The 27,907-nt window shown below is 41.2% G+C and overlaps 2 protein-coding genes across 5 annotated transcripts; one reads left to right on the top strand and one right to left on the bottom strand.

Moving 5' to 3' along the window:
• Positions 1–457: 457 nt before the first annotated feature.
• HNRNPK (heterogeneous nuclear ribonucleoprotein K) lies at positions 458–9,817 on the bottom strand. Of its 2 annotated transcripts, none has more exons than XM_072150878.1 (15): positions 9,669–9,817; positions 7,442–7,526; positions 7,260–7,357; positions 7,109–7,165; positions 6,224–6,267; positions 5,363–5,435; positions 5,176–5,289; positions 4,797–4,925; positions 4,402–4,709; positions 4,253–4,310; positions 3,940–3,955; positions 3,766–3,830; positions 3,489–3,658; positions 2,703–2,781; positions 458–1,100 (listed from the first exon to the last, which is right to left on the bottom strand). In XM_072150878.1, exons 2-14 carry the CDS (start codon positions 7,488–7,490, stop codon positions 2,742–2,744), a joined length of 1,221 nt encoding a protein of 406 aa, XP_072006979.1. In that variant the 5' UTR covers positions 7,491–7,526; positions 9,669–9,817; the 3' UTR covers positions 458–1,100; positions 2,703–2,741. The 2 variants fall into 2 exon arrangements, with proteins under 2 accessions (XP_072006979.1, XP_072006980.1); XM_072150879.1 differs by having other exon boundaries at positions 4,253–4,289.
• RMI1 (RecQ mediated genome instability 1) lies at positions 9,229–27,462 on the top strand. Of its 3 annotated transcripts, XM_072150877.1 has the most exons (3): positions 10,002–10,224; positions 24,651–24,702; positions 25,337–27,462. In XM_072150877.1, the coding sequence occupies exon 3, from the start codon at positions 25,345–25,347 to the stop codon at positions 26,887–26,889; it is 1,545 nt and encodes a 514-aa protein (XP_072006978.1). In that variant the 5' UTR covers positions 10,002–10,224; positions 24,651–24,702; positions 25,337–25,344; the 3' UTR covers positions 26,890–27,462. The 3 variants fall into 3 exon arrangements, with proteins under 3 accessions (XP_072006977.1, XP_072006978.1, XP_072006974.1); XM_072150876.1 differs by lacking the exons at positions 10,002–10,224; positions 24,651–24,702 and adding an exon at positions 9,229–9,976; XM_072150873.1 differs by lacking the exon at positions 24,651–24,702 and having other exon boundaries at positions 10,003–10,224.
• The last annotated feature ends 445 nt before the right edge of the window (positions 27,463–27,907 follow it).

Here is a 27,907-nt window from a genome sequence, read left to right as displayed (position 1 = left end):
AAGTGCTAAGAGTATAGGTCTAGAAGACTCAAAACAAAATGTGACTTCATGCCCAATGATGCAATTGAAGTTGTGCAAGTTGAGAGAACTTTATGGGAGTTTATGGAAAAAAAACTCTAGAGACAAAAACATCTACGGTATTAAAAACAATTACCAGAGTTAAAGATGATGGTTTTTTTTCACCCTAGAGCTGCCATGAAACAGATGGGTCCAAATGCAAAATAAAAATTTATTTGCATACCAAATGAACGGCAACCTAGCAATTAAGTGTAATCTTCCAATAACCCAAAGGTTTAGGAGAAGGAAAAAAAAAAACGACAATGTTAAATTCCCTATTTAAAGCTTACAGATACTAATGGCCAGCGTTTCCAACTCTGACAGAATGCAAAAGGACAATCCCTAGTTCCCCAAACAAATTTTTGTTTAGGCAAAGAAAAGGTTTCACTGCTCAATTGGCTACATCTAAGGAATAAAAAAAATCCTTTAAATTTTAATTATATTGATAAAAACTGAGAGCACAGCTGGTCATATCGCAATACACTAACACAGGTGACTAAGTTCAGTTACAACATACCAATGTAAAAGTGATAAAAACAGCAATGTGTACAGTCTGCACATTGTTACAGTGAACACAATCCCCCAATTCTAAACAGACAATGCAGGTAAAGAAAACAAGTTGTGGAAAAGGGACATTTAGGGGGGAGAGAAAAAACAAATCAAAAACTGCAAATCAGCTGCTCAAATATTAACAGTTATCCCATATAAGATTTGCACAGAAATTAAGTGGAGTTTCTTTCTCCATGTAATAACTGAATTTAGAGTTAAAGGGAAAACAAAATAAAAATCACACACTAAATCTTTAACATAAAGCAGATATATTCATTCAGCTCTACTAGTTCTGTACAATTCTCTTGGAGGTGGGGAATTCTCCGCTGTTTGTGGATTCTTAGCGCTGCTGGTTACTATTAACAAATGCATCCGATGCTCCAGATCTTGATTTGTAATCCAAAAGCAACGAAAGAGGGGGGGAAGAAAGCATTCCAGGTTTTTTTTTTCCATTGGAGCTGTTCTAAACAAAATATTTTGGAATCCACTTACGCCTGAAAAAGAAAGTCATATTTTGTTCCCAATATATAAAACATTAAAAACATAACAGGGCTAAACCCAAGCAGGACATTAATAAACATAAGAGACACTACCGTTAGGTTGCATAAAACATACTAAACAGTCATCAGGCAAACCAAGTGTAACATTATTACACTGCTGTTTTCATGCAGATTGCCAGAAAAGCCTTGTTTAGTCAACCACTACTGCTAGCTCAAAGCTTTAGAAACTAAAAATATTAACTTTTCAGATTTTTGATTCATTTCCACAATACAAGTCATGCATTCTGCCCAAAGATGAAAGTGATAACAGGGCAGTGAGAATATAAGCGCTACTTGCACTTGAACAAAACTGTAGATTGTTTTTTTCTTTTTCAAATCCAAATGGGGAGAGAAAACCTTTAGTTTTGAAGGACCTAGTAAAGCATTTCTTTCGAACACACACACATATATATGCATAGGCCTGTGTCTCTACAAAGAGGTGTGCGTGTTCAGTGGGGCTGGAGGAAATTACTAAAAACCCTCCGCAGTATACTTTAAAGGGTATGACCCTACATTTAAACTGTACTATGCTGCCTTTTGGCCACCTCAGATCGGAGTGACAATTTATACTAGACCATCACTAACTTTTTATAATAAAAAAAAAAAAAAAGGGGGGTGGAGACGACACAGATACCATACTGACAGGATTGGTGGAGGAAACGTTCGTCAGACCCCCACAGACACTTATTAGATATCCTATGGTTGGATAATACTTTAAAATATAGGAATAATTGTAGCCCGACATCCAGAAAAAGAAAAGTCTGCTATCTGAACACTATCTGGGGCACAATGTTATTAAACGGTACAAAATACCCATTTCGATTTGAAAACTGAAACCACAACATTGAACTTTATTTCCTTAAAAACAGTTTTATTGTACGAATACAAAAAGATTCTAAAACAAGATCCAAGTGCAAAGGAGAACTAAAAACTTTCATCACTGCTCACTATACACTTTCCTCTTCAGCATTAATATGGTCTTTTAAAGATTCCTGCAAAAGAGAAACCAGAAATGGTGTTTGGGACTTTTTTTTTTTTTTTTTTTAAAGCGTATAATAAAAAAACCCACACACTTTTAGAGTTCAAAAGCTAAGTGAGAAAGTGATAGCCAACAAAGAACGTCTATGGACAGAGCACATCATAAAGATAGAAAGGGATTAGAAAAAACAAAGCCCCAAAGTTCACTACATTTATTTTAAAAATAGGTACTAAACAGCAATTTCCACTGATCATGGTGGTTAACTATAAACAGCTGTTCTTGCGTGGTAGGAAAACCATCCATAAATTCCGCAAAGCCTCAGTGTTTGATAAAAATGGCCTGCGTATATACCCCACGCATACTGCATCTGATCCCAGACTGAACTGCTAGAAAAACTCAAGTTACTTTCTATACCCTTAAATGTATTACACCTATGAAGCAGAGGAATGTTTTTATTATTGTTTTAATCAGAAGCGAAGATAGAAAGAAATAAAGGGTGCAGGATTCCTTCATTCTTCACTAGTCTTAGAAAAACTTGCCAGAATACTGCTTCACACTATAAAAAAAGAGAATCTTACATTAGAACCCTTGAGCATGTGCCTCTCAATGTTTAGAAGTCAAAACCCATAAGCATAATCTTCAGAATACTGCTTCACACTATAAAAAAAAAAGGAAAATCTTGCATTAGAAACCTGGAAGCACATACACCTCAAAAATAATAAATTGTCAATCCCAAATAAAAGAAAGGTTAGGCACACAGGTTAATGAAAAGAAGGATTAATACACAGGTTAATGAATATAAAGCAAATAACCCAAAACATGCTTTAGGATTCAAGCCAATTCAGGTCAAAATTAAAGTAGTGGTTAGTAAATAGAAAGGTGTGAAACGCTGCATTCTAGCTTCCAATCAAATCGACTGTAACTTGTCCTGTAGAGGCATGGTCTGTGCCATATGGCAGACCGTGATTTGTTGTCAATGCTGTTATCTAAAAACAACAAAATCACTAGTCTTCCACACAGAACTAAACCAACATCCACTGATTTCTTCTAATATATTATATTCTACAGGCACAGTGATATAATGATCATTCATTTTACAAATCGTTTGCAGTCGTTTCACGACAGAAAGTGGAGCTGTTAATTTCATGAAGCAGAATTAGTTTCAAAGAGCCTCGATTTTTAGTAATATAAAAAGACAAAGTAAAAACAAGGAAAGAAAAAAAAAAAAAAAAAAAAAAAAGGACAGAATCTGAAAAAGGGAAAAAAGGAGTTAAAAGTAGTAAAGTAGATTACAGCTTTCAAGATGACTTTAAAGCTAAGAATTAAGTATTGGAATATTGAATAACGAAGGGTCAAAAACTTGCCTGTTCTGAAGCAAATATTGTGCGTTCTGTATCTGGTCTTGGGTGCCTATAATTGTGATGATTCGATCATCTGACCCTTCCAATGGCTCATCAATTTTGATAGATGCACCCGATTCATGACGAATTTGTTTGATCCTTTGACCTCCCTTTCCAATAATGGAACCAGCCAACTTAAAAGAAAAAAGGATTTTTATGATCACTTATTTACAAGCTGATAAAACTCAAATTAAGGCCAAGTGGAGGGTGTAAATATAAAGTAGTAAATCTGCACACTTACATCTTTCGGAATAGTTACTTGAGTGGTTATCACAGGACCACCGATATCCCCATAAGAACCCCGACCTTGAAGCAGAACAAAGAAAATTGGTAACAGAACATCAAGTCTTCCCAAGAAACATTCTAATAAAATGATTCTGAAATCAAAATTATCCAAAACATAATAAGTACTTACCATATCCAGAGCCACCCTGGAAATATAAAAAACAAACCATGTCATTTACAAAATAAGATTTAATTAAAAGGTGCACTTAACAGTACAAAAATCACTTGGAAAACCCCTCAAAATGTTTCAACTAGGATTGACCCATCTAGAATTTTAGGTTTATCCAGGATTCAGATTAGTGAGTAGATTGGACAACTATTAGCATGCAAGATACAGTAACAGCATTAAAATATGAATTTATAGCTTACAAAATTCAAATATTAGCCAATTTTAACAGATGCAATTGAGATTGTTAATTAAAATTCCTCCAAAAGACACTTACCATTCCATCATAATGGTCAGGTCTCCCTCTCCGGTCACTAGAATTAAAATCAAAATGTCTAAGTGTAGACAAAGTAGATGTCAGTAAGCAGCAATAGAAAGTTGCAACAAACAGAAAATATATAACTATGGAATTGTTAATTTTCTTACCCTCCTCTTGGTGGTGGGGGTGGTGGAAGTGGAAGATTGCGAGCTCTACTGCCACCTCTGCCTCCACGACCTGGAGGTGGTGGGAGGGGCCCTCGTCTTGGGCTCATATCATCATAATCTCTTCTTGACTGAGGCATTGGACGACCACCTGGTCCTGGAGGCATCCGATCAAAACCACCTCTAGCATGCATAGGGAAACCCATTGGACGCCCTCGTCTATCATCAAACATCATTGTAAAGCCGCCATAGTCATAGGTTTCATCGTAGAAGTTGGGATCATAGGGTTGTGCTCTCCCTTTTATTGGAGACTGAAAAGAATGAACAGTAAAATTAGACAAAATCCAGAAGGACTATTATATTTACAGGATGCACTCAAAAAACAAAAAAAACCTTACCTCAGATATGAGGTCTAGGATGACTTTGATGCACTCAACCACTCTATCTGGTTTTCCTCCAATAAGCACAACACGATCTGTAGAATGGGGGCAACATTCCTGGAATAGCTTAATAGTAGTCTGTGTGTTCTGAAAAAGGTGAAATAGAGATTAAAAAAACCCCCCAAAAAAAACCACACACACACACACACACACACACACACACACACGTCTCTATAGCGAATACTGAAAAGGTATTTTTCATTATCAGAACACACTAAAGTAATTAGTAGGGGCAGCCAACAGAGCATTATATTTTTCTAACAAATCAAATTTTTGACCAAATTTAATTATATTTTTACACATGTGCACAGCCTTAAAAATGGCATAAACTACATACCTCTCGAAGTTCCTTGATCTTTGCACCTTTGACACCAATGATACCACCTGCCAGTGACTGGTGAATTAAGAGCCTCAACTCGCAGTCAAAATCATTTCCCTTATAGTGTTGGTACTACACAAAAAGAACAATGTCAGTATAATTTCTATGAAGACGAGAAGCTAACGAAGTCATAAACCAGACTTACCTCTTCTAATGTGGGAATGATTTTCTTCAGGATTTCTCCGATAGTTTCAATGTCTGCAGTGATACTAAGTATACTGTTTGACACACGACATAAGAGAAAAACAATGTTACTAAACTTATTACATCCAGAGTAACAAGGATGTTAATATGTATAATTTCTAGTTAAAGATGTACACATGCGCTTTTTTTTTCCCTTTTCATTTTTCCTTCAGTTGAATGTGACTGGGCAGTAAACGTTTAGATGCTGGTGAGGGAAAGGGATTCTGGAAGGATTTAGATAAAGCGGGCATAAAGAGGCACAGAACTGGAAACAAGTGAATGATCACATTCCCCTTCACCACTAAAACAGGACACCCTCACTAACTGAATGAAACTGGCGCACTACAGGGAGGAGCTGGATAATGCAACTGGTGGATACTGTATGGATGAGACACCTTTAGAGAAACAGGAAGTATATATGAGCTTGATATAGGAGAAAATCAAAATGACAATAAGCAACAGAAATGTGAAGAAGTGAAAGTGATTAAGAGTTAGCACCCCATTAGGAAGGAAACAATGAGACAGGCAATGCTGCGGGATCAGGCGAGCCACCAAGACAGAAAATAGAAATGTACACTGTGGATATATGCAACTCTTGAAGCGATGTTTGCTTTCCTTGTATATGGAAATTAGTGGCTCAAAAAGACTAACTTATGCAGAGAAGATCAGTGAGGGAATAAGAAAGGAAATACAAAAAGAAAATACCAATGGGAAAACAAGACAGAAATAACACTATGTAGGGGAGACTAATCATATTAAAAGGCAGGTTATAATACATTTCTCTTTCTAATCAGGCAGTGAGGCATAAACTGTTGGGACATACCGCTCGGGGCCACTGCTGTCTGGGACTGAAACACTGGCATTGTACTGCATTGGTCATTGGCGTTCGTGGATGTTGGCATTGGGCATGGGCATTCAATCAGAAGATGTCAGGAATAGTACCCGTTGGGCAACGAGCACAATTTTTGGGCATAGCCAACCAGGGTTTTCACATGGGCGTTCAGGGGTAGATGGGCCATCATGATGGGCAACGCAGGGAAAAGACGATCCAGTACATGGGCAACGGAGATATGTGGCCAAAAAAACAAGGAGAGGGAAAAGGGGGGGAAAAGCAATACATTTTAATTTAATACAAACTAGACTCAGTTTTCATTTAACATATTGGTATTAAGGCATTAACTGAAATAAATTCTGGACTGCAGTATCTCTATACAGTAGGTAATGTGGTATTATACTAGTTAGCAGGCTGGCTCGTGGGTATAGACACATTTCCTCATAGTTGTAAAACTATAAAGTATGCAAGAAAAACCAAAATCTACAGAAAAAAAAGTGCATTCTACTTTGACTTTAGTCTAGGTCAATTATAGTCAAAACAGGCAAAAACATAAAAATACATGCCAGAGATTGTGGAAGGCATATACTGCCATATAGACTTGATGGAAGTAGTTACATAGTGTCTAATCACATGAGTCACCCCACTTAAGCATCAGACTAATGCTACCTCTAATGATTATTCTAGTAACATCTATGTGTTATTATACTGTAGAAAATATTTACATTGCATCTACTCTTGCCACACTACACAGTCTAATGTGTTCCCATAAGACCACCCCTAACATAACTGAAGTGGAACTGTCTGGATGGTGTAGATGCCCTACAATTACTACAAAGCAAAAGCTGCGGAGGGGATTGGTAATGAAACACTCACGTCTGTCCGAAGTGCCTTGATATTTTTGCCTCCTTTTCCGATAACTGCACCAGCGTTCTGAAGAGACAGAAGACAAGCATTAGTCACTACTAATCAGATGCACATCCTTCAACAACAGCAATAGGTGGAAACCGGGAGATTGTGGACATACTTTGCTTTGCAGCAGAATACGCAATTCAACCATCATATCTGTGTTTCTGGATCTTTTGAAAGCCTGTTCCTCCTCCATGTCTTCTGCTGGACGTTTTCCTAAAGAAAGAAACCAGTGTTACACAACAACGCAACATAAGATTCCTATCTAACATCTATAGGAAAACATACAAAACATCTCACCGTTGGTTTCAGTGTTGGTGAATTCAACCTCTTCCTGCTCTGTCTCCATCTTCAGGAAATAAACTTATAAGGTGGTGGCAGCTATCTGTGTAGAGATAACAGGTAGAAGAATAGATCATCACTGATGTCCTCCAAGAAAAAGACATTCTGCAGCTGATCAGCCTATGACAGAACCCAAACAGGCCATCCGGTTATAAAACACTAGTGGTAGGAGGCGGGGCCCAGGAGCGACTCCTCTCTGGCTCACTGACCTATGAGAACCTGCATGGAGAAAGCCATTCATTTGCAATTCCGATCACTCTGGCAAGACTCCGCTGCCAATCAGTGAAAGCAATCCATAAGATAAAGGAGGGAAGCTACCTGTACTAATGTGTGGAGGGAGTATAGCAAACCCCTTCATACTGCTCAGTGCACAGCTGATATATATGTAGGTAGGAGAGAAGACAGTAATGCATCTGAGGGATCATGCAGCTACACACTGCCCGGCTGCCCATGCAGCTACGCGCTGCACAGGTCCGGTACACACTGCCCATGCAGCTACGCGCTGCACAGGTCCGGTACACACTGCCCATGCAGCTACGCGCTGCACAGGTAGGTACACACTGCCCGGCTGCCCATGGCGCTGTACAGGTAGGTACACACTGCCCGGCTGCCCACGTAGCTGTACAGGTAGGTACACACTGCCCGGCTGCCCACGTAGCTACGCACTGTACAGGTAGGTACACACTGCCCGGCTGCCCACGTAGCTACGCACTGTACAGGTAGGTACACACTGCCCGGCTGCCCACGTAGGCACTGTACAGGTAGGTACACACTGCCCGGCTGCCCACGTAGGCACTGTACAGGTAGGTACACACTGCCCGGCTGCCCACGGCGCTGTACAGGTAGGTACACACTGCCCGGCTGCCCACGTAGCTGTACAGGTAGGTACACACTGCCCGGCTGCCCACGTAGCTACGCACTGTACAGGTAGGTACACACTGCCCGGTTGCCCACGTAGCTACGCACTGTACCGGTAGGTACACACTGCCCGGCTGCCCACGTAGGCACTGTACAGGTAGGTACACACTGCCCGGCTGCCCACGTAGGCACTGTACAGGTAGGTACACACTGCCCGGCTGCCCACGGCGCTGTACAGGTAGGTACACACTGCCCGGCTGCCCACGTAGCTGTACAGGTAGGTACACACTGCCCGGCTGCCCACGTAGCTACGCACTGTACAGGTAGGTACACACTGCCCGGTTGCCCACGTAGCTACGCACTGTACCGGTAGGTACACACTGCCCGGCTGCCCACGTAGCTACGCACTGTACCGGTAGGTACACACTGCCCGGCTGCCCACGTAGCTACGCACTGTACCGGTAGGTACACACTGCCCGGCTGCCCACGTAGGCACTGTACAGGTAGGTACACACTGCCCGGCTGCCCACGTAGGCACTGTACAGGTAGGTACACACTGCCCGGCTGCCCACGTAGGCACTGTACAGGTAGGTACACACTGCCCGGCTACCCATGTAGGCACTGTACAGGTAGGTACACACTGCCCGGCTGCCCATGTACGCACTGTACAGGTAGGTACACACTGCCCATGTATGCGCTATATATGAAGGTACACACTGCCTGGTTGCCCATGTATGCGCTGTACAGGTAGTTTCATACAGCCTGGCTGTACCTAGACAATAGGGTGCGAGCAGCCCGAGCCTGCGCTGCTTCCTTTGTCTCCTCGCTGAAGCTACAGGACACCGGCCACAGCGGCCCCGCCCCTCAGCCGCAAGCTTCCGCCACCAGCCATTTTGTGACTGAGAGAAGACGGGTAGACAGCATGGCGGCTGCGAAACACAAAGCCCGCCATCCGTACAGTATGCACAGAACTCGCGGTTACCCGCACTACACCGCTACCACCCACCATAAAGCTACCGCCTGGAAGTAACGGCGCCTCAGACTATGTCGTATATAAAAGCGGTTCGCGGCGTGGGATGGAATACAACACGCCTGATATGGGCGACAATCTACGCCTTACATCATCCTAGGCCTAACTAAGGCAACGCTAAAGCCGTTACAGGCGGCCGCTATCCGTTCGTTATGCTCATGGCGGATTCCGGAACGCTCACCGACAACCGCGACCGGCCACCATAGCGTGACGCACACACTAATAAGAACCGTGTAGCCCATTACAACTCCGCCGAGCAGAACCAAAAAGTTCCCTATGACTATACTGCGCACTCACCTCGCTCCCGAGCTCCCTCCACTAGCGCGGCCGAAGCACAAGACGAAACCACACAGGATGCAACCTACAGAACTGATAAGTGCACGGCTCTCTGCTCGGACCCTGATTGGATGCTGACCTAGGGAGTCGAACGGATTGGCTGCGAAAGAAGCCAATCATTGATAACCCCGCCCACCCCTCCAACAGGGCACTGTACCATACAAGCTTGGTTGAATGGAATTTCTGTGACGGAATAAATGAAAGCGTCGCGTAGTATCTGGAGCACGTACACAGCACAGCAAGATATGCGCACTGAATAGGGCCGTAACGTATGTTTATATGAGGCGACATATAGGGAACTTATAGTATATACGTGTAACATGTTAGTGTAGGAACAATAAAAAGGCTCTCCATATGTTGTAATGCAAAGTCCAGCAAGCCCGTTGCCAAGACAATAGATTGGGGGGAGGTGGGGAAAATCTCGCGATATGCCGCGAGTTGCTTCGTAGCCTGCGGCCCTCTTGTCCAATCCGCTGTCTCGGAGTGAGCTGGCGCCTCGTGTGAGCCAGGCCAGCCGGTGAGTGCAGTGCGATACTGATGCGTCGTGTACATTGTGCGGTAGTGTACATAGGCAGAGCTGGGCTGTAGTGATATGTAAGACATGATGGAACCGGCACTGGTACACGCCTGCAGTTAGTTCTATATGATGGCACTCAGAGGCCCAATCCCTAAACAAATACATGGGTAAAGTGCACAAAGTTAATTTAAAAAAGAAAATCGCATCAATTACTCTTAAGTCCAAGTGTGCACGATCCAGGTCTCCGGTTAACCAGGATGAGGCTGTGTTCAAATGCTGCAGTTGAATTGCGTTTATACGCGTAATAGTGAAGTGCGTTGAGTTTTTGACGCTCTTGTTCCTGTTCCATTGTTCCTGTTCCATTTAAATACGTGTGTTTGCGGCTCTGCTGTCTCTATGCTGCGTTTTTAAAACGCACACAAACGTCTAACTGATTTACCAAAACTGATCTAATGAGACATTCACAGTTTCGCCGTAAAGAATAGTCAGTACTTAGACATGCATGGGGTTTTGTGATACATTTTTAAATGTGCGTTTTGCTGCGAAGCGGTTTCCCAACTTTTATGCATTTTTTTGAAGGGGGCAGAAGACAACTGCTTTTATCTGATTAGAATGATAAAATGCATCTGCAAATTGGTCTGTGTTAGCAATGCATCTTGTGAATGCATCCTGAAAAGGCTGCCCCCCCCCCATCAAGTGGTGCTAAATGTACACTTGTTTTAAATACAAAGAGACCAAAAAGTTGCAAATCTATACATCAACTTTTTTTTTTAAATGCAGAATTCAGGAAATCAGCACCTGATAATTGCCCCCTGTTGCTTGGCTTTGGGGATGGCCAGCTTTACATACACTCTTAACTGATCGTGGGGCCGTCTGTAAGGTTTTCTATTGTTTGTGGATTGAATGTTTGTGGGCTAAAGGTCTAGATGGCTTCCCTTTTTATGGAGTGCAGCATCTATACAGCTGCCCAAATTTATTATTCGGTATGTCATATTGTATTGGAAATGGAATAGGTAAAAGCTGTACTTCACCAAACTTGCTCAATCCAGAAAAGAAAAGGTGTGAAAAAGTAGTTACCAACTCTCAAACTCTTAACAAATTGTGCAGCAGTTACATAAACTAATAAATATAAGCCTATGCATATAATCCATTGTGTCAGCCTCTAGTACAGTTCATGGGGCTACTATTAAAGCTTTGATGTACAGCTATAATTATGAAAGTTCATTTTGTGAGCAGGACCTTCATTCGTATTGTTTTATCTGATCGATTTATTGCTCTTTGATGTGGAGGTATCTAAAGATTTGTTATTTACTAACTAGAAAGTTCTACTGAATCTTCGACAAAAACTACAGCTTAAAGGAAACCTACCACTTCTGAAGGTAGGTATGAGATGCAAACACCGGGCACCAGCTCAGGGTGAGCTGGTGCCGGTGCTTAGTCTCGTTAGTGTTAAAACCGCGGTATCGCGGTTTTAACACTTTTTAAACTTTCTAGCAGAAACTGCTTTGGCGCTGCGTGCGCACGATCGTGCGCGCGCCTACATTGGAAATGCCGCAGGCGTTGCGCGCGCACGGTCGCGCGCAGCGCCGAAGCAGTTTCTACTATAAAGTTTAAAAAGTGTTAAAACCGCGATACCGCGGTTTTAACACTAACGAGACTAAGCACCGGCACCAGCTCACCCTGAGCTGGTGCCCGGTGTTTGCATCTCATACCTACCTTCAGAAGTGGTAGGTTTCCTTTAAAGGAAACCTACCACTTGAAGTGGCCGGTTTCAGAAGAAAACACCGAGCACCAGCTAAGGGTGAGCTGGTGCTGGAGCTTATTTTTGTTAGTGTTTTAAACCGCTGTATCGCGGTTTAAACCACTTTTTAAACTTTATAGCCGGCGCAGGCAGGTACGCGCTCGGCGCTTACCATGCGCGTGGCTCTCCTTCACTTCCTATGTAGCCGCGCGCATGGTAAGCGCTGAGCGCGTACCTGCCTGCGCCGGCTATAAAGTTTAAAAAGTGTTTTAAACCGCGATACCGCGGTTTAAAACACAAACAAAAATAAGCTCCGCACCAGCTCACCCTGAGCTGGTGCTCGGTATTTCCATCTGAAACCTGCCACTTCAAGTGGTAGGTTTCCTTTAAGCCAGAAGTTCACATTCACTATATAAAAATACACATTTTTCTCACTATCTGACATGAAATCAAATATTGCTGGCGTGGCCCGGAGCTCTAGTTAAACACAACCGTTTTATATATAAGGCGCACTTTTGATTTCTAAGACAATCATAGGATTTTTTGTGGGCCTTATAGTCCGAAAAATACGGTAATTTATGGTTTTACTTTTATTTAGGCCTCTCAAAGGTATTTGAAATCTGAGCAGGTCCCTCAATAGCAGGATTTAGCGGTTTTTATGAAAATGTGAAAAATCGCACCTAATGTTCAAAGCCCCATAACATCCTACAAAAATGAGAGGATGCATAAAAAAACAAGGTCCACATAAAGTAGATATTCGGTGAATCTTTGTTATTATGTTATTTTGCTGTTATGACTGCGTGGAAAAAGTTATTGGACCCACTTGGTTAATGCTGTAAAAAAAAAAAAAAAAATGCTAAAGCAAATTAGATTTTCTCTAGGTTTTGCACAGGGCTTGAAAAAGGTGTACAACACCAAAACGTCGCCACTTGCTTCAATAAAGATCACCACTCGTTGATTTTGAACCTTGGAGTGCTGCCCGCTTCTTCCAAATACTTAATTGTGGTCATGGATGGCGAAGTGTCCCCATACACGGCATCCAACTTTGCTTTTGCTGCTCCGTACACCGTAGAAAGATGGGACTGGCGGGCAATGGCATTGTGAATCTAGCCTTACTCAAATGTCTGCCAAATCCAAACTAACCTATCAATCAGCCTGCAGTTTGCTTTGCCATCATTTGATAGATGGCAGCACACGATGATAACACCAACTTCCCTCAGGAACGCCCCCTGTTGTCAAACACGGGTACTTATTGAACCGCCCTCGTATAGCCAGCCAGCAGCCCCTGCATTTTTCTTTTGCAAGAATGGTCTGATTTCTCAAGATATTGCTTGGCACATAAGAGTACATTTATCAGTGCTTCTCACTATTTTATTTTATTATTATTTTTTTTTTTTAAATCATCACAATTTCTCTCAGTGCAAAAAATTCTTGCGACTACGCCACTTCCACACCATATTGATGTGGAGGGGGTGATGCCGAACGCAGAGTAGGCTGAAAATGTCCATTGAAGTCTAAAACAAAGACAGGACTAGTCAGGCAGTCATTTTTTTCCTGCGTGAATTTCAAGGAAGGAGCTGAGAAAATCTTACGCAACTGAAAGATATTTACAGCGCTAAAAAACCAAATGATTGGATGGCAATATTGTCACGGGTGCTCCTGAGACACATGTCTCAGGTTGCAGGCGCACCCATGTGCCTCTGTGCCCCCTCGTGCCAGCAGCAGGTGCACTAACCTAGCCGCGCTCCAGCGATGGTCTCCTTGCTTCAGTGTGTGCTTCCATGCCTAGGGCGTGTGTGCCACCCGTCCAAGATTTAAAGGGACAGCACACTGCTAATTGGCACTGCGCACCTTGCGGTCTATAAATGACCAGCTTTTTCCCTTATGCCCTTCCGTATCTTTGTGTCTTGTGCCTGAGAGAAATCTTTGACCCTAGGCCTTGTGATTGCTGAATTCCTGTTGTGACCCTGGTTCTGTGCCTGACCTGACCTTCCGATACATCCCCAACTCTGATCCCATGCTGCCTGTCATGACCTGCCTGTCCGTGACTACAATTCTGGTCTACGACTCTGTACTTCGCCTTGGCCGCCTCAACAAGTCCAACCTGCTTTGCGGCAGGGTCTGGTGAAAACCAGATGTCACTTAGACTCCGCTCTCAGGTTTTGGCTTGTGTCATCGTCCGCTGTGGTACAGAGGGTCCGCTGCTACTGATCCTGACAAATAGGACTGAACTCATGAACAAATTGGGATGATTTTTTTTAAAATCTAGGTTGCGGCTGTTCGCAATGATGCAAGACGTCCACTCTGAGTTGCACATTTCCCATTTCAGGAGACATTGTGTGCCCAACCCTAAGCAGAGGTTGCAGTACTGGCGCCTCTGCCTATGTAAACCATTCCAAGAGTTGGACAGCCACTGCTCTGATTATGGAAAGGGCATCAATATCATAGCCTTGTGAAACCCCTTGAAGACAGCCATAGATAAAGTTAATGCTAGCTGAAAAATCTAAAGCTACCTGAACACAAATGTTGTTTGCAGCCTGTGTCATTGGCTCACTTGTTGAACACTGAAAAAAAGAACTGTCTGAGCCTCAAACTCGAGTAGGAATAGGACCTTGCCCCAAATTTTGGTTTCAGGCAGTTGGCTCACTCGGGGCTGTGGAAACTACTGCTGTGTTTGAGGCTATAGAAATATATAGTGACATGTGCTAACAATCCTCACATTGTAATAAGCTGAAAGGGACTGGTTCTACAGGAAGAATACAATACAATACATGTTGTGTATTCAGGAAATGGAAGCGCCTAGAGTACACCCACTGCAGATTGATGGTATAAGGGGGAGATGTTGCAGTGGGTGGAGACTACATCTTATGCGATAGTAACAGACTCCTGCCTCCCATCAATGGGTTAATTCTGCGGAAAATTAGCTGTGATATAAGAAGATGCTGATAGGTGGGCTAACGTCAGGAAGCTCCCTTAGGCCTTGAAAAACACATCCGTTTTTGACCAGTTTTAATTAAGATAATTGGTAAGACCTGTCAAAAGGGGTTCCTTTTTTAAACCCATGCGTTTTTTTAACTGCTCAAAAACAGGTTCAAAACGCCTCGTGTGCCACCAGCCTTGGGGTGCAGTCACATGTTGCAGTTAAAACTGCATCACAACCAACTTTGAGGTGGTTTTAGGTGCAGTTTTGTCGTTTTAACTGGTGAAAGACATTAACTGAAAGAGTGAATTTGATTTTGAAGGGGAAACCTGCTCCTCAAATGTCATTCACCAGTTCAGTTCAGGTCTTTTACCTGTTCAATTGACAAAACCGCATCTAAAACCACCTCCAAGCTGATTGCGAAGCAGTTTTAACTGCAACGTGTGACTGCACCCTCAGGCTGTAGTGTTTGAATTGCGTTTTAAAATGTAATTCTAAAGGCTGCAGGGAGGAGCTTGGCCCAATAACAAATGCATTTCTAATGAAAGGGTTGTTAAGGGGAACAAGTACCACAATCCCAAGCCCCTCCCTGTAGCCTTTGAATTGTTTGTGAAAACTTTATTAAAACGAATGTGCAATTTTATTTTTTATTTTCTCTTGTGGAAGATAATGACTTTGACAATTTCTTTAATATTCCTCCATGCATTGTTGTTATATCGCTTATAATGGGTTGTCTGGAGGTTGAATAACATGTCTGCTTTGTTCCAAAAACAGCACCACCCCTGACTATAGTTTGTGTTGGGGTTGCACTTTTGTTCTATAGAAATGAATCCAGCTTAGTTGCAATACCATACGCCTCCCATAAGACAAGGTGCTGTTTTTGGAACTAAACAAACATGCTTTTCAACCTCTAGACCAGTGGTGGCGAACCTTTGGCACAGGTGCCAGAGGCGGCACTCGGAGCACTTTCAGTGGGCACCCGGGCCATCACTCTAGACAGGACTCAAAGAATCTTCCTGCAGTTCCAAGCAACTTAAACGATGCTGCTTTCAGTCATATATTAAAGTGATACTTACTTCGCTACTAGGGACAGTAGGAAGAGGGAGAATGAGTAAACAGGGCCGCATAGTCTTTGGAGGACCTTCTGCTGACCCCACTATTCTTTCCAGAGAGACACTGGAAAGAAGCTAAAATGATGAAAATTTTCCATCTTTTTTTTTTTACTGTGTTGCTGTCCTCAGGAGGCAGTATGATTGAAAGTTGTTGAACAGGGAGCAATAAGTTACTGCTTTAATTTTTGGTTGGCACCTTGCAATAAATAAGTGGGGTTTTGGGTTGCAGTTTGGGCACTCGGCCACTAAAAGGTTTGCCATCACTGCTATAGACAGTCCCTTCACCCCAAGCCCTATTTCATTTTTGCATTTTAATTTTTTGTTCCCCTTTAAAAATCTAAAACTTTTGAAAATGTTTTCGTTGACAGAGCAGTATGAGGGCTTATTTTCTATGTAACAAGTTGTACTTCTTAATGTCCGGATTTAATATTTCACACAAATGTGGTGTATAAATAACACATTTGCAACATTTTCTTGTGGGTTCTGTTTTTCACTGTGCACTCCAAACAAACCTCCCTTTTATTCTTTGGTTCGGTATGTTACATGTATACCAAATTGATAAAGGTATTAGGTTTTAATAAACTTAAAATTAACCCCTTCCCAATGTGTGCCGTAATAGTACGGCCCACGCCGGGTCTGCGGGTGCATGGAGAGGGCTCACGGGCTGAGCCCTCTCCATAGTTGGTAAGTCTTTGCTGCATGTTGCAGCAAACACTTACCGGTAACACCCGCTATCGGGTTTTTTATTATGGCACAATGACAGACCTCATTTTAGTGACTATTGTGCATTTGCTTCACCTTTTGCTCTGGTTCTGTAATGGATACATATACTGTTATAGCACACATAGCCTTTGCCTGCTTTTATACAAAAGCATGCCAAATGTGAGTATCACAAAGGTATAGAAACATTGGTTCTGTCATGCAGATCAGTGACTCCATTGTGCCAGTACTGTGCCATGTACATGGTGAATAGTTATTGCTTATGTACAAAGATCTGCCGTATGCTGCAGGCCATTGTACAGTACAAAGCCCTTTCCGATAAGATCATCTGTAATATTGTTGTGGAAAGCTGAACATGACTCCATTAAATGGCATCAAATAGACGTGAATGGGAAAATGGCTTGTGGTAAAATGAGCTGATCATCTGCCGTGGTTTTTCTATGTTTCTTTTTGTCTCTGTTAGTAAGGTCAACTACTGATTTAGCTTTATTAGAGCAACTTGCACATTTCCTCATCCATAAGGGTTTGCCCTGGTAACAGATAAGAGAAAACATTGTTTATATATTTCCTAATGCTGTGACCTTAATCATAACACCATGTAGTAGCTTTGGGGAAGGCTGCCCTCCTCCCACTGCCAGGCACTTTGCTTTGGTTGCCATTGCAACAGGGATGCAGAAGACTAATTGGCTGAGCGCGCTGCAGCAGTAGCCTTGGCTCTGGGAAATTTTCCATCAACTGTGAATTTTAGCAATAAGGATTTCCAATGTGATGGAAAATACATTTCAAACTTTCAGACATTGTTGGCTTGTCTGACATTTCATCATTTAGTAATGTCGAATAAATTGTTGCTTTATTATGCCTCCCACACAAAGGTATTGTATAATCTCTAGCTTGTAGAAGCTGTAGACGGGCACAATTCAGATTTGCATATGTGCAAAATGCATCCGTGAACAGATGCTTTAAAAGCAAAGCTTAGGTATGCAAAATAGATGTGTATGTGTTCACCAAGCAGTGGCACATGGACTGTATTAGTATTCATATTTTATGTTGCTTAAAAACAGAGCACCTAAAAGTAAAGACCCTTCACTGTGCAGGTTTTGTATACTGCTCCAAAGCAGTTTCTGATAAATGTGAATATATTCACCTAAAAAAAAAAAAAATTTGTGCAACTCAAAAGAAGGAAATCTACCATCAAAATCAAGCATTATAAACCAGCGGCACTGTGACCATGATAATCTTCTTATATATGTTATTGATTGCCTCCTTTCTTCTAAATTCAACTTTTAAAATTATGCAAATGAGTCTTCAGCTTCAGTTTCACAGGCTTTTACACTGTGTAGGAGCACTTACTCCGTTCCACTGCGTGAGATTACAGTAGGTAGAGAGGAGGAGACATACTCCTGCACAATGTAACAGCCTGTGAAGCCAGAGAATGAGTGGGCTTTGGTAATGCCCTTAGAGCCCTTGAGGCACATTGGCATTATTTTAACCCCTTAAGGACACAGGCCTGTGACAGCCGAGCCTCTGCACTTACAGCCAGAGCCTAATCACTTGTTAAAGTTCCAAATTGGGACAAAAAAAAAAAAAGTGACATAGCACCTGAAATCTGTTTCAGCAAAATCCACCAATAGGCGCTCCTTCCCTTCCAATCTACATTGTGCGCCTATACTGCAGTTTGTGATCATGTGTGGGATATTAGTGCATTCTATACAAACTGGGTAATAAACTATGGGGTACATTTACTTCTTTAACCCCTTCTAAAAATAAACATTTAGGGGCCAAAGCAAGGTTTTTTGGAAAAAAAGTTTTTCACTTACACCAGCCAATGTAAATACTTTCTATAAAACATCTGTGATGGTAACCCTTGATAAATTCTCTGGGTGGTGTAGTTTCCTAAATAGGATTATAAAGAGAGTTCACTGTTCTGGTACCTCAGGAACTTTTCAAATGTATAATGGCACGTGAAAACGACATCATCAAAAACTGCCCTCCCGTTCTGTGCTCTGCTGTGGGCCCCTAAAGTAGTTTACATTCACATGTGGGGTATTGCCCTTCTCGTAGAAACTGCACAACAAAATCTGAGATGTGTTTTCCACATTTGATCCTGCCTGAATGTTTAAATATTAGGACTAAATAATAACTTTATTTTCAAATTTAAAAAAATTCCAAATAGAACCTTGTTTTAATTCTTGTGAGAAGCTTAAACGGTTAACAAACTTACCAAAGGCTGTTTTGAATAGTTTGAGGGGTGCAGTTTTAAAAATGGGGCAATTTGTGGGGAGTTTCTAATAAATTGAACTTAGAAAACCTTTTACGACGATGAATTGTCCTTTATAAATATGGAATCTGAAGTTTACTCCAAAATTTGGAAAATGGCTGTTTAAACTTTTAAGCCTCCTAACGTCCTCATAAAATAGCAAAAAAAAATTTTGCAGCGTAAAAAAGCGGAGATATGGTTAATATGAAGTAAACTAAATATCACTATATATAAACTCTGCAAGATAGTGTTCCAAAGTTATAATTATCGTGACACAGGCAGACTTGAAAAATTGGGCTGTGTCCTAAGGGTGAAAATGAGCTGTGCTCTTAAGGGGTAAAGGTTACAGCTTCCACACTGAAAATAAACAGATAATTAAGTGTTGTACATAGGCTTTTCAGAACATATTCTCTTGAAGCAGAACATTTTCAAGGGCATGGCATCAAATCCATGGCAAAATAGGTATTATTTTACGACAATCTTGTATGAGCAACCAATTTAATAATAATTATTATTTATATAGCGCACACATATTACGCAGCGCTGCACAGAACTTACCAAATCAGCCCCTGTCCCCAATGGGGCTCACAATCTAACCAGTGTCCAGTGTCCTGGATGATTACCTCTTGGTATTCTCTTCAGGGCTGGGTTGTAAGTGTACCTTTTCTGTTAGGGCACATTCACATGGCCGTCTGTGGGGACGTACATGCGGCCGCAAATTTGCGGCCGCATGTACGTCCCCATAGACGGCAATAGCGGCGCGGCGCAGATGCGGTGCCACACATGTGTGGCACCGATCCGGCCCGCACACCGCAAAAAGATAGAGCATGCTCTATCCTTTGGCGTGTGTGCGGCCGTGCGCCGCTATTCTCTATGGAGGGAGGAGGGGCCGCCTCCTCCTCCTCTCCAGCACACGGCGGTATGCCCGCACGGCGGGCATACCGCTGTGTGAATGTACCCTTAGGAAATCTCCTCACATGTGTAACACAGTTGATGGTTTATTATGTATTTTAGGTTTTATAACCGTTTCAAATGTTTTGGCTTTGATGTTTTTCATTTTGTAAGTGGTTTAGGATATGATTTTCACTTTAGCAACTATTACATCACCTTCACATTTTTGCCAACATCTGCAAATTTTACATAAAGATAGCTTCAACCTTTGGGAAAAATCAATGTGGTTTCTGTTGGTAAGTAAGTAGTGTCCATTTTTATTGAATGTTATGTAACACCTTGCACAGCCAGTGCTGCCTGCTTTATTTATTCTGCTTTCATTCAGATTGTTTGCTGTAGCCACCTATTCATATTGAAGGCAGCAGGCAACAAAAGTTCTCCAAGTGTAAACACTTTGTTTTTGTGGAATCAAATGTATGTAGATATCACCTGTTTAAGAAATGCAACTGCCTGGGCTTGCCATAAAAGAGGCTGGAGTCTGGTCTATTGGGACAATTGTTTCACTGGTGGCAATATATTATCCATATCCAATTTGTCCATAAGTTAAACTAAACAAGTTTTGCGTAACAACCAGCAAACATTCAGGCCTGAAGAGCGTGCCAGCCCACTGCGCCGGAGCTGCACCCCCTTCATGCTCTCTTCATGCCCTCATGGTGTGCAAGAAATTGCGATTATTTTAGTTCTTCTACGCAAGAAAACTGGTGTAGATGCACTGATAAATCTCCACCATAGAGTTTGATTCAATAGACGGCATACAAATACTATACAATACCCTGGTTTACGCTGCCCTGGGGAGCCCACTTCTGTGCGGAAATTGTCGCTTAAACATAATTTATTTTTTTTTTTTTCCATTTTTCACTCCTCCCTTTCACAAATCTACAACTTTTTTGTTTTTTCCATGTAGAGAGCTGTGTGTGGCCTTGTTTTTTTGCGTAAGCAATTGCACTTCCTAGTGATGGCATTTAATGTTGAATGTCCTGTACTGGGAAGTGGGGGAAAAAAAATCCAAATTCAGTAAAATTGGCAACAAAACTCATTTGCACCATGTTCTTGTTCTTGCTTTCACTGTGCGCCCCACATGATATGTCTCCTTTATTCTTTGGCTCAGCACGATCACGGGGATATTTTATATATTGCAGAATGGTAGAAAAAGGGACGTTTTGGACTTTTACGGGCGCGATTTTCCGTTACTGGGTTCAACACCAGGAAAACCGTATTATATTTTGGTCGGACACTTTGTAAGGGATACCTTACATGTTTAGGATTTTTACTTATCCATTCTAGGGAAAGGGGGTGTTATGAATTTTTTTTACATTTATTTATTTGTTTTACTATTTTTTAGAACCCCCCCCCCCCCCCAGGGTACTTTAACCCTAGGTTGTCTGATCCTACCATATACTGCCATATTACAGTATGACAGTATATGGGGATTTTGGCACATTGTAATAGATCTATTGAATATACACATCTTGGGGTCTTATGAAGATCCAAGGCTCTAATGATGACAGCCGGTGAGTCCTCTCCATACACTTGCAGTTAGCGAGTGATGTACAGATACACGTTGGTAAGGGGTTAATGTCAATGTCATTTTCATAGTAGTCTCTGGAAGAGTGAAAATCTGCATCAAATACGTATAATGATGCGTGAAGAAAAGGGTAAAGCAAAAAGCACATAATACACATAACTACACAGTACACAAATCCACATAACAAAAACCTATTTGATGTGGATTTTCAAGCAGATTTTCCACATGACAATTTGTATCCTGTCTGAAAGACTTGTTAGGCCTGATGGCGCTACAGGAGAAATGTCTTGCTTGCCACAGCTTTATCTGGAAAACTTGTTTGACGATCTTCCTGGCAGCCACTTGATGTTGGTTGTTTTTATGAAAGAACCACTTTAACCCCTTAATGAACAGACTTAAAAAGTCTTTAATGACCGGGGTATTTTTTAGCAAATTTTCGTTTTTTATTTATTTATTTTTTAAATTACACACAGGGCTAGTTAAAAAAATAACAAATGTTAAAGGTTTTTTTTTTTTTTTTTTTTGGGGGGTGGGGGTTAACATTTAAAGTAGCCTGAGACCTGGTCCTACTCCTGTGGCCAGAAAGGGACCAGGGAAAACTGCAATGTCGAAAGACAGTTTGTGGTTAGGATCAAGTAAAGGGAAAATTTCAGCAGGATGCACCTTAAAGGGGTTTTCCCACGAAGGAAAGTTGGGCCCTATCCATGGGTCAGTGCCTAACTTGCTGATCAGTGGGGGTCTCAGTGCTGAGACCCCCGCAGATCGCAAAAACGAGGGGCGCTCTGCGATCTCTGTCAGCCCCATAGAGATTATTGGAGCAGAACGATCATGAGTGAGTGTCTGCTCCATTAGCGACGAGGGGTCAGATGGAGGTACGTAGGACTCCATCGGACCCCTTGTTTTCGCGATCTGCGAGGGACTCAGCACTGAGACCTCCACTGATCAGCAAGTTAGGGCCTAACTTTCCTTCGTGGGAAATCCCCTTTGAAAGGGTTTCTCCCACATTTTCACTAAAGGCAGGTTGCAGAAGCCCATTAACCTGCACTGCAAATATGCTTTTCCGTTTTCTCTGAACATGTGCATTACTATATAATTGTGTGTTTTGACTTTCCTGGCTTCCTGACAAAATCCTCTGTTTGGTCCCAGGGAAAAGCTTTGGTATGCAAGCATTAAAAAAATAAAAAATCTGACGTGTATGTGCTACTCCTTCCTCAGCTCTCAGATTTACCTTTGTGTTCCTTCACGGGAACAGAGCTCACAGCGTGGTACCCTAACATCATTGGGGAGGGAGGAACTGTACAAGAGCACAAAGGTGGGGGCTGAAAGCTTAGGAGTGAGCAGAAGAAATCAGGGGATACCTTTTTGAGGCTAACTGAGTATATTTGACGGTGAGCTTTCAAGAATACTAGTTCTCTTTGTCAGACATAATGTTAAACATGAAACGCGCAGTATTTTAAACACACTAGGCAGTGATCATCATAGGATATTAATAAAAACAAATTGATAAATACAGGCACATCTCATTTAGGACAAGACTGCAATAAACACTAAAAACCTGTGAGGCATGACAAGTGAGCCCTGGCTCTTTTCTGCTTGTGGCCTCCAGGTCAGAGGTAGGAGGTCATGAAGCTGGCATGAATGTTAAGACCACTTTGTAAGGTGTTGAATCTCCTCATTAATTTATACTCCCATTCTTTCTTTTCACTGTAATCTGCAAATCTTCCATAGTGTGGTCCCCTGTGCAGCTACTGGGAGATCTTTCCTTTTATTTTTAATTTCAGATCTGTGTAAGCTCATGCGCTGTTGGAGTCTCTGGCCTGCTTTCCCAACATATAGGCCTATGGTTGGACACATAATAAGGTAGACCACATTAGAAGACCTGCAGGAAAACATCCACTTGATCTTAGGTACCTGGTCACCCATACGAATGTTTTACACCTGTTTCGCAACAGTATCCGATGGGGTCTTGGGGCACTCTGGACAACCAGTTGTTTCAGGTTTGGTGGTTGCCGGAAGGACAGGAGAGGAGGGACTGGGAATATTTCTTTTTGTCTTGTATCTTTATGCAGAATCAGTTGGAGTGCCTTGGCAATGTGACGCAGGATCTCCAGTTGTGGGCTGTAAGTGACTACTAGGGGGATCCTGGCCTCCTGTTATGTCTCTTTTTATGTGAGTAAATGGTCTCTTTTCTACAGTCACTTTTTGTCTGTACCCCAACTGGAGAAATTCAGACCTGAGCTCCAGACCTGTAGAATATATGTATATGATAGATTGTCTGGTATGTTTGGGGTGGAAGCTGTTATTTCTCAGGTAGCCCGTTCTGTCTGTTGGTTTATGGAATATTGTTGTGGTTAAGCGACTGTCTTTAATTTGTATTGTGGTATCCAGAAAGCGTATCTCCTTATCTGAATAGTTTCAGATTGATGGTGGTATGAAAGATGGCATGTTGGGGAAACATGCCAACTCGCACTGATCTGATATTAAAAATGAAAGGAAAGGGGAAGATACCCACCAGGTAAAGTCAAAATAATTTTAGTGGTATAAGAATTTTATGTTCTTTTATTGTTATATAGATCTGATCTATGTATAGGATGATTACTTTACATACTGTGTAATATCTTCTCTCGCTTGCATGCAAGATCAGTGAAGTTTTATTTTGTTTTATGCATATTTCTCAATAAAACAGTTTTAAAAAAAAATGAAAGGAAAGATCTCCCAGTAGCTGCACATTTCTCCAGAGAGGACCACACTATGGAAGACTTGCAGATTACTATTTTAATGGGACATTTTAAGACATAGAGGGAAAGGAAAGAATGGGAGAATAAATTAATGAGGAGATTCAACACCTTACAAAGGGGTCTTAACATTCATGGCAGCTTCATGACCTCCTACCTTTGACTTGGAGGCCACAAGCAGAAAAGAGCCAGTGCTCTCTTTTCATGGCTCACAGGTTTTTAGTGTGTTTATTGACATCCCTGTATTTATCAATTTGTTTTAAAGTTTTTTTTTTTATATCCTTTGATGATCACTGCCTAGTGTGTTTAAAATGCTGTGAATTTTCTTTTTCATGCATAGCATAATGTCTGACGAAGGGAACCAGTATTCTCAAAAGCTCACCATCAATTATACTCAGACTCAAAAAGGTATCGCCTGATTTGAGCAGCACAGATAAGTCGCATGTTTTTCTTTTTTAAGTGCAGCCAAACCAAGCCAACCCCAGGGAATAAATAGAGGATTTTGTCAGGAAACCAGGTAAGTTAAAACACACAATTATATTTTAATGCAAATGCTTAGAGAAGGCAGAAAGGCATGTTTGCAATGCAGGTGTGATGGGCTTCTGCAACCTATTTTAAGTGAAAATGAGGCCCCTGGTGACATTAAGACAAGTTCCCATAGCCTTCTCTATACTATTTTCTCAATCTGTTTATATATTTAACATTACTGGTTCCACACACATTTAAACATGTATAAAAGTATATCTGGCTCCCTGCCAGAAAACTGCATCGGGTCACAGGAGGTTTGGAGTCCCTGTGTCATAAACGTCATCATCTCTCTGTCCCTCATGCATATGTGAGCAGAACACATATTTGCTTGGAGCAAGGGGTCAGCTCATGGCTGCATTAGTGAGGGAGGAAGAGCAAGATGATAATGACACCACTAGGGACTCCAACGTCCCAATCTGTTTATATAATTTTTGAAAAAAGACAATGGGAACCTGTCAATGGTTGAAGATGTGTGATCCTGATGACAGGTTTGCTTTAAGTTGTAAGTGCTTTGCAGTTTTAAAACTTTACTTCAAATTCCTTTTTTGTTTGAAAAAAATAGTTACAATTTTGAAATATAGTTATTCAAAATAGTTTTTCATTGTTTTTTTCCTCCCCCTTAGGATTCAAAATGAGCACGTGTGCTGTCAGAGTGAAAACATGGCTGTCATCAACTTGGCATATCAAAGTACCCGATCCATGGTTAGAAGCTTGTATTAACTGGATTCAGGAAGAAAACTGTGGTTCTTCTATGTCACAAGCTGAAATCAATAAACAGGTTTTTGAACAATGGCTGCTTACTGATTTAAGAGACTTGGAACACCAAGTTCTGCCTGCAGGTGTCTTAAATTCTCAGAAGTTTGAACTGAGTGGTTTGTATGCAATACAGATAGATTCCTTAGTTGATGTCAGCCTACCTGCATACTCTCAACTTCAGAAATTGAGAGGAAGGGAAAATGCAAATGACCAGGTTACAGCTACAACACAAGCAACACAACATTCTTGGGAGTCAAAACCATCTCGAATGCTCATGCTTCAGTTGACCGATGGCATTCACAACATTCAAGGAATGGAATACCAAACTGTGCCAGTGCTCCATGCTGGACTTCCACCAGGAACAAAAATCTTGCTACAGGGTACCATAATGTGCCGTCTGGGAGTTCTTCTCCTTAAACCAGATAATGTGAAAGTACTTGGTGGGGAAGTGGAAGCTCTTATGGCAGAATATTCACAAGATAAAGTTCTTTCAAGATTAATTGGTGTGGAAGAAGATGCTTTTCCTCAACGAACAGTAGCACAAGTTCAAGTTACAGTGAGGCCACAGGAACCAATTGTGCCACCAATAGACTTGTCTGATGAAGATCTACTAGCAAGTCTTAATGAGAATGAGGAATTCACTATCAACAATAATACGGTTCCTGAAAGTGGCTATTACAGTAGAAGTGAAACTTCAAATCGCAGTTTAAGTATCTCATACATTGAACGCCAAGAAACACAAGTATCAAATATTAGACAAACCCCAGTCACAGCTTCAAATGAAACTATTCAAGCTGCAAGTTACGACGATGAAGCTTATGATTTAGATGATGATTTATTTTTAGAGGAAGAAATTCAGAGGGAGTTGGAAGAGATGGCAGTAGGGGAGCCTGAGATCACAAGCAATTCATCTACAAAAATAGTCACTTCGACAGCCATCACTACTATTAATCCATCTCTTAATCCAACGTCAATACCTGGAGTAGTGTCTAGTCAACTAGATCTTCCTCCGTTTACCTACTTGTCAACTATTTTGACTTGCCCAAGTACTGCTGTCAAATGCGTTAAGGTGAAGTCCTTTATTGTGACTTTAAATGGCAGTCTCTCCAGTAGTAGTGGTATTTGGAGTATAAAAGCCAAAATATCTGATGGTTCGGAATACCTTGATGTCACGTTTAGCAATGATGTCCTAACGGAACTTATAGGGTTTTCAGTGGCGGAAATGAAAAAGCTTAAAAAGGATCCTAGCCAACAGAGTAAACTTTTAGATGGCCTTCAGAAGTGTCAGAGGATGCTTACTGATTTCTGTGGGATAATGACCATTTCATATGAGCCTACAACATCTAGGGCAAGTGTCCTGGCTTTACAAGATGTCAATGAAGAAATTTGTTTAAGTTTAAGGAGGCGATTAAATAAGTGACATCTTTTCATTAAAATCACTTTTATATGACCAATACAGCATACAAATATGTGTAATATGTAAAAAAAAAAATGTTTTTATTGTATGAGTACGGTGCAAGTGCCTGAAAGATGATGTGTGTATAATGTTTTGGGGTAATGTTGAGGCTATAGTAAATCCCAGCTGGTTGTAGTTTTACCAAAGCGGAGATTTGCAGTTGTATCATAATATAACTGCTTTACAGTTAGTGTTTGTTTTAATACCCATGTTAGTTTCTTCGTTACGCTTAGTTACCTACTGCAAAGTACACCGTGATCTAGTCTTTAAAGCAAGAAACCAAACAGGTTTGGCCCGATTAATTTTTTTTCCCACTAATTTTTAATAGAACAATAACTGTGAAAAATTGCATTAAGCTAATAATTGTCATCGCTTTATACATTTTGAACATTGACCAGACGTAACCTTAGTTTCTTATATGTGAATGTGTATTTCTCAGATTCCTATTGGATGCTTGTTTTATAAGGCTTATAAAGATGTTTTGCACTTTTTTGTGTCCCAATATTTGACGGATTAAAGTATTTTTCTAGCACACTAGTTTGTTTGTCTTAACAATTTTGTAAGTTCGAAGAGTCGAGCTGCTTCATTGTATCACTACACACTATTATTCCGTTTCTGTGCTTGTATGGGCTTAGAAGTAGAGCCAGTGCAATCAGAACAGGATCTGGCATAGCCTGACAACCAGGCACCTGCAGTTTAACCCTTTAGTTGTCAAAAATATAATTTTCCCCCATATGTAATTATATATTGTATAAGACGCAATTATAATGCTAAACACATAAATTGTGTATTGTCGACCTTGGCTAAGACGATGATATGTTATTATATACTCACTGTTAAGGGCATACAAATAAAATTACCATTTTAATGCTTTCTCCCATTGCAATTAAATATAGAAGCAATTAAAAGGCCGTATTTACCCCAAAATAGTGCTAATTAAAATGATATTCTATCCCAACCCTTATAAGAACCTATTTGATTG

This window comes from Engystomops pustulosus, chromosome 1, assembly GCF_040894005.1.
Source record: "Engystomops pustulosus chromosome 1, aEngPut4.maternal, whole genome shotgun sequence".
NCBI lineage: Eukaryota > Metazoa > Chordata > Amphibia > Anura > Leptodactylidae > Engystomops > Engystomops pustulosus.
The sequence above is the reverse complement of the archived record's forward strand: the minus strand, read 5'-3'. Positions and strand labels throughout refer to the sequence as shown.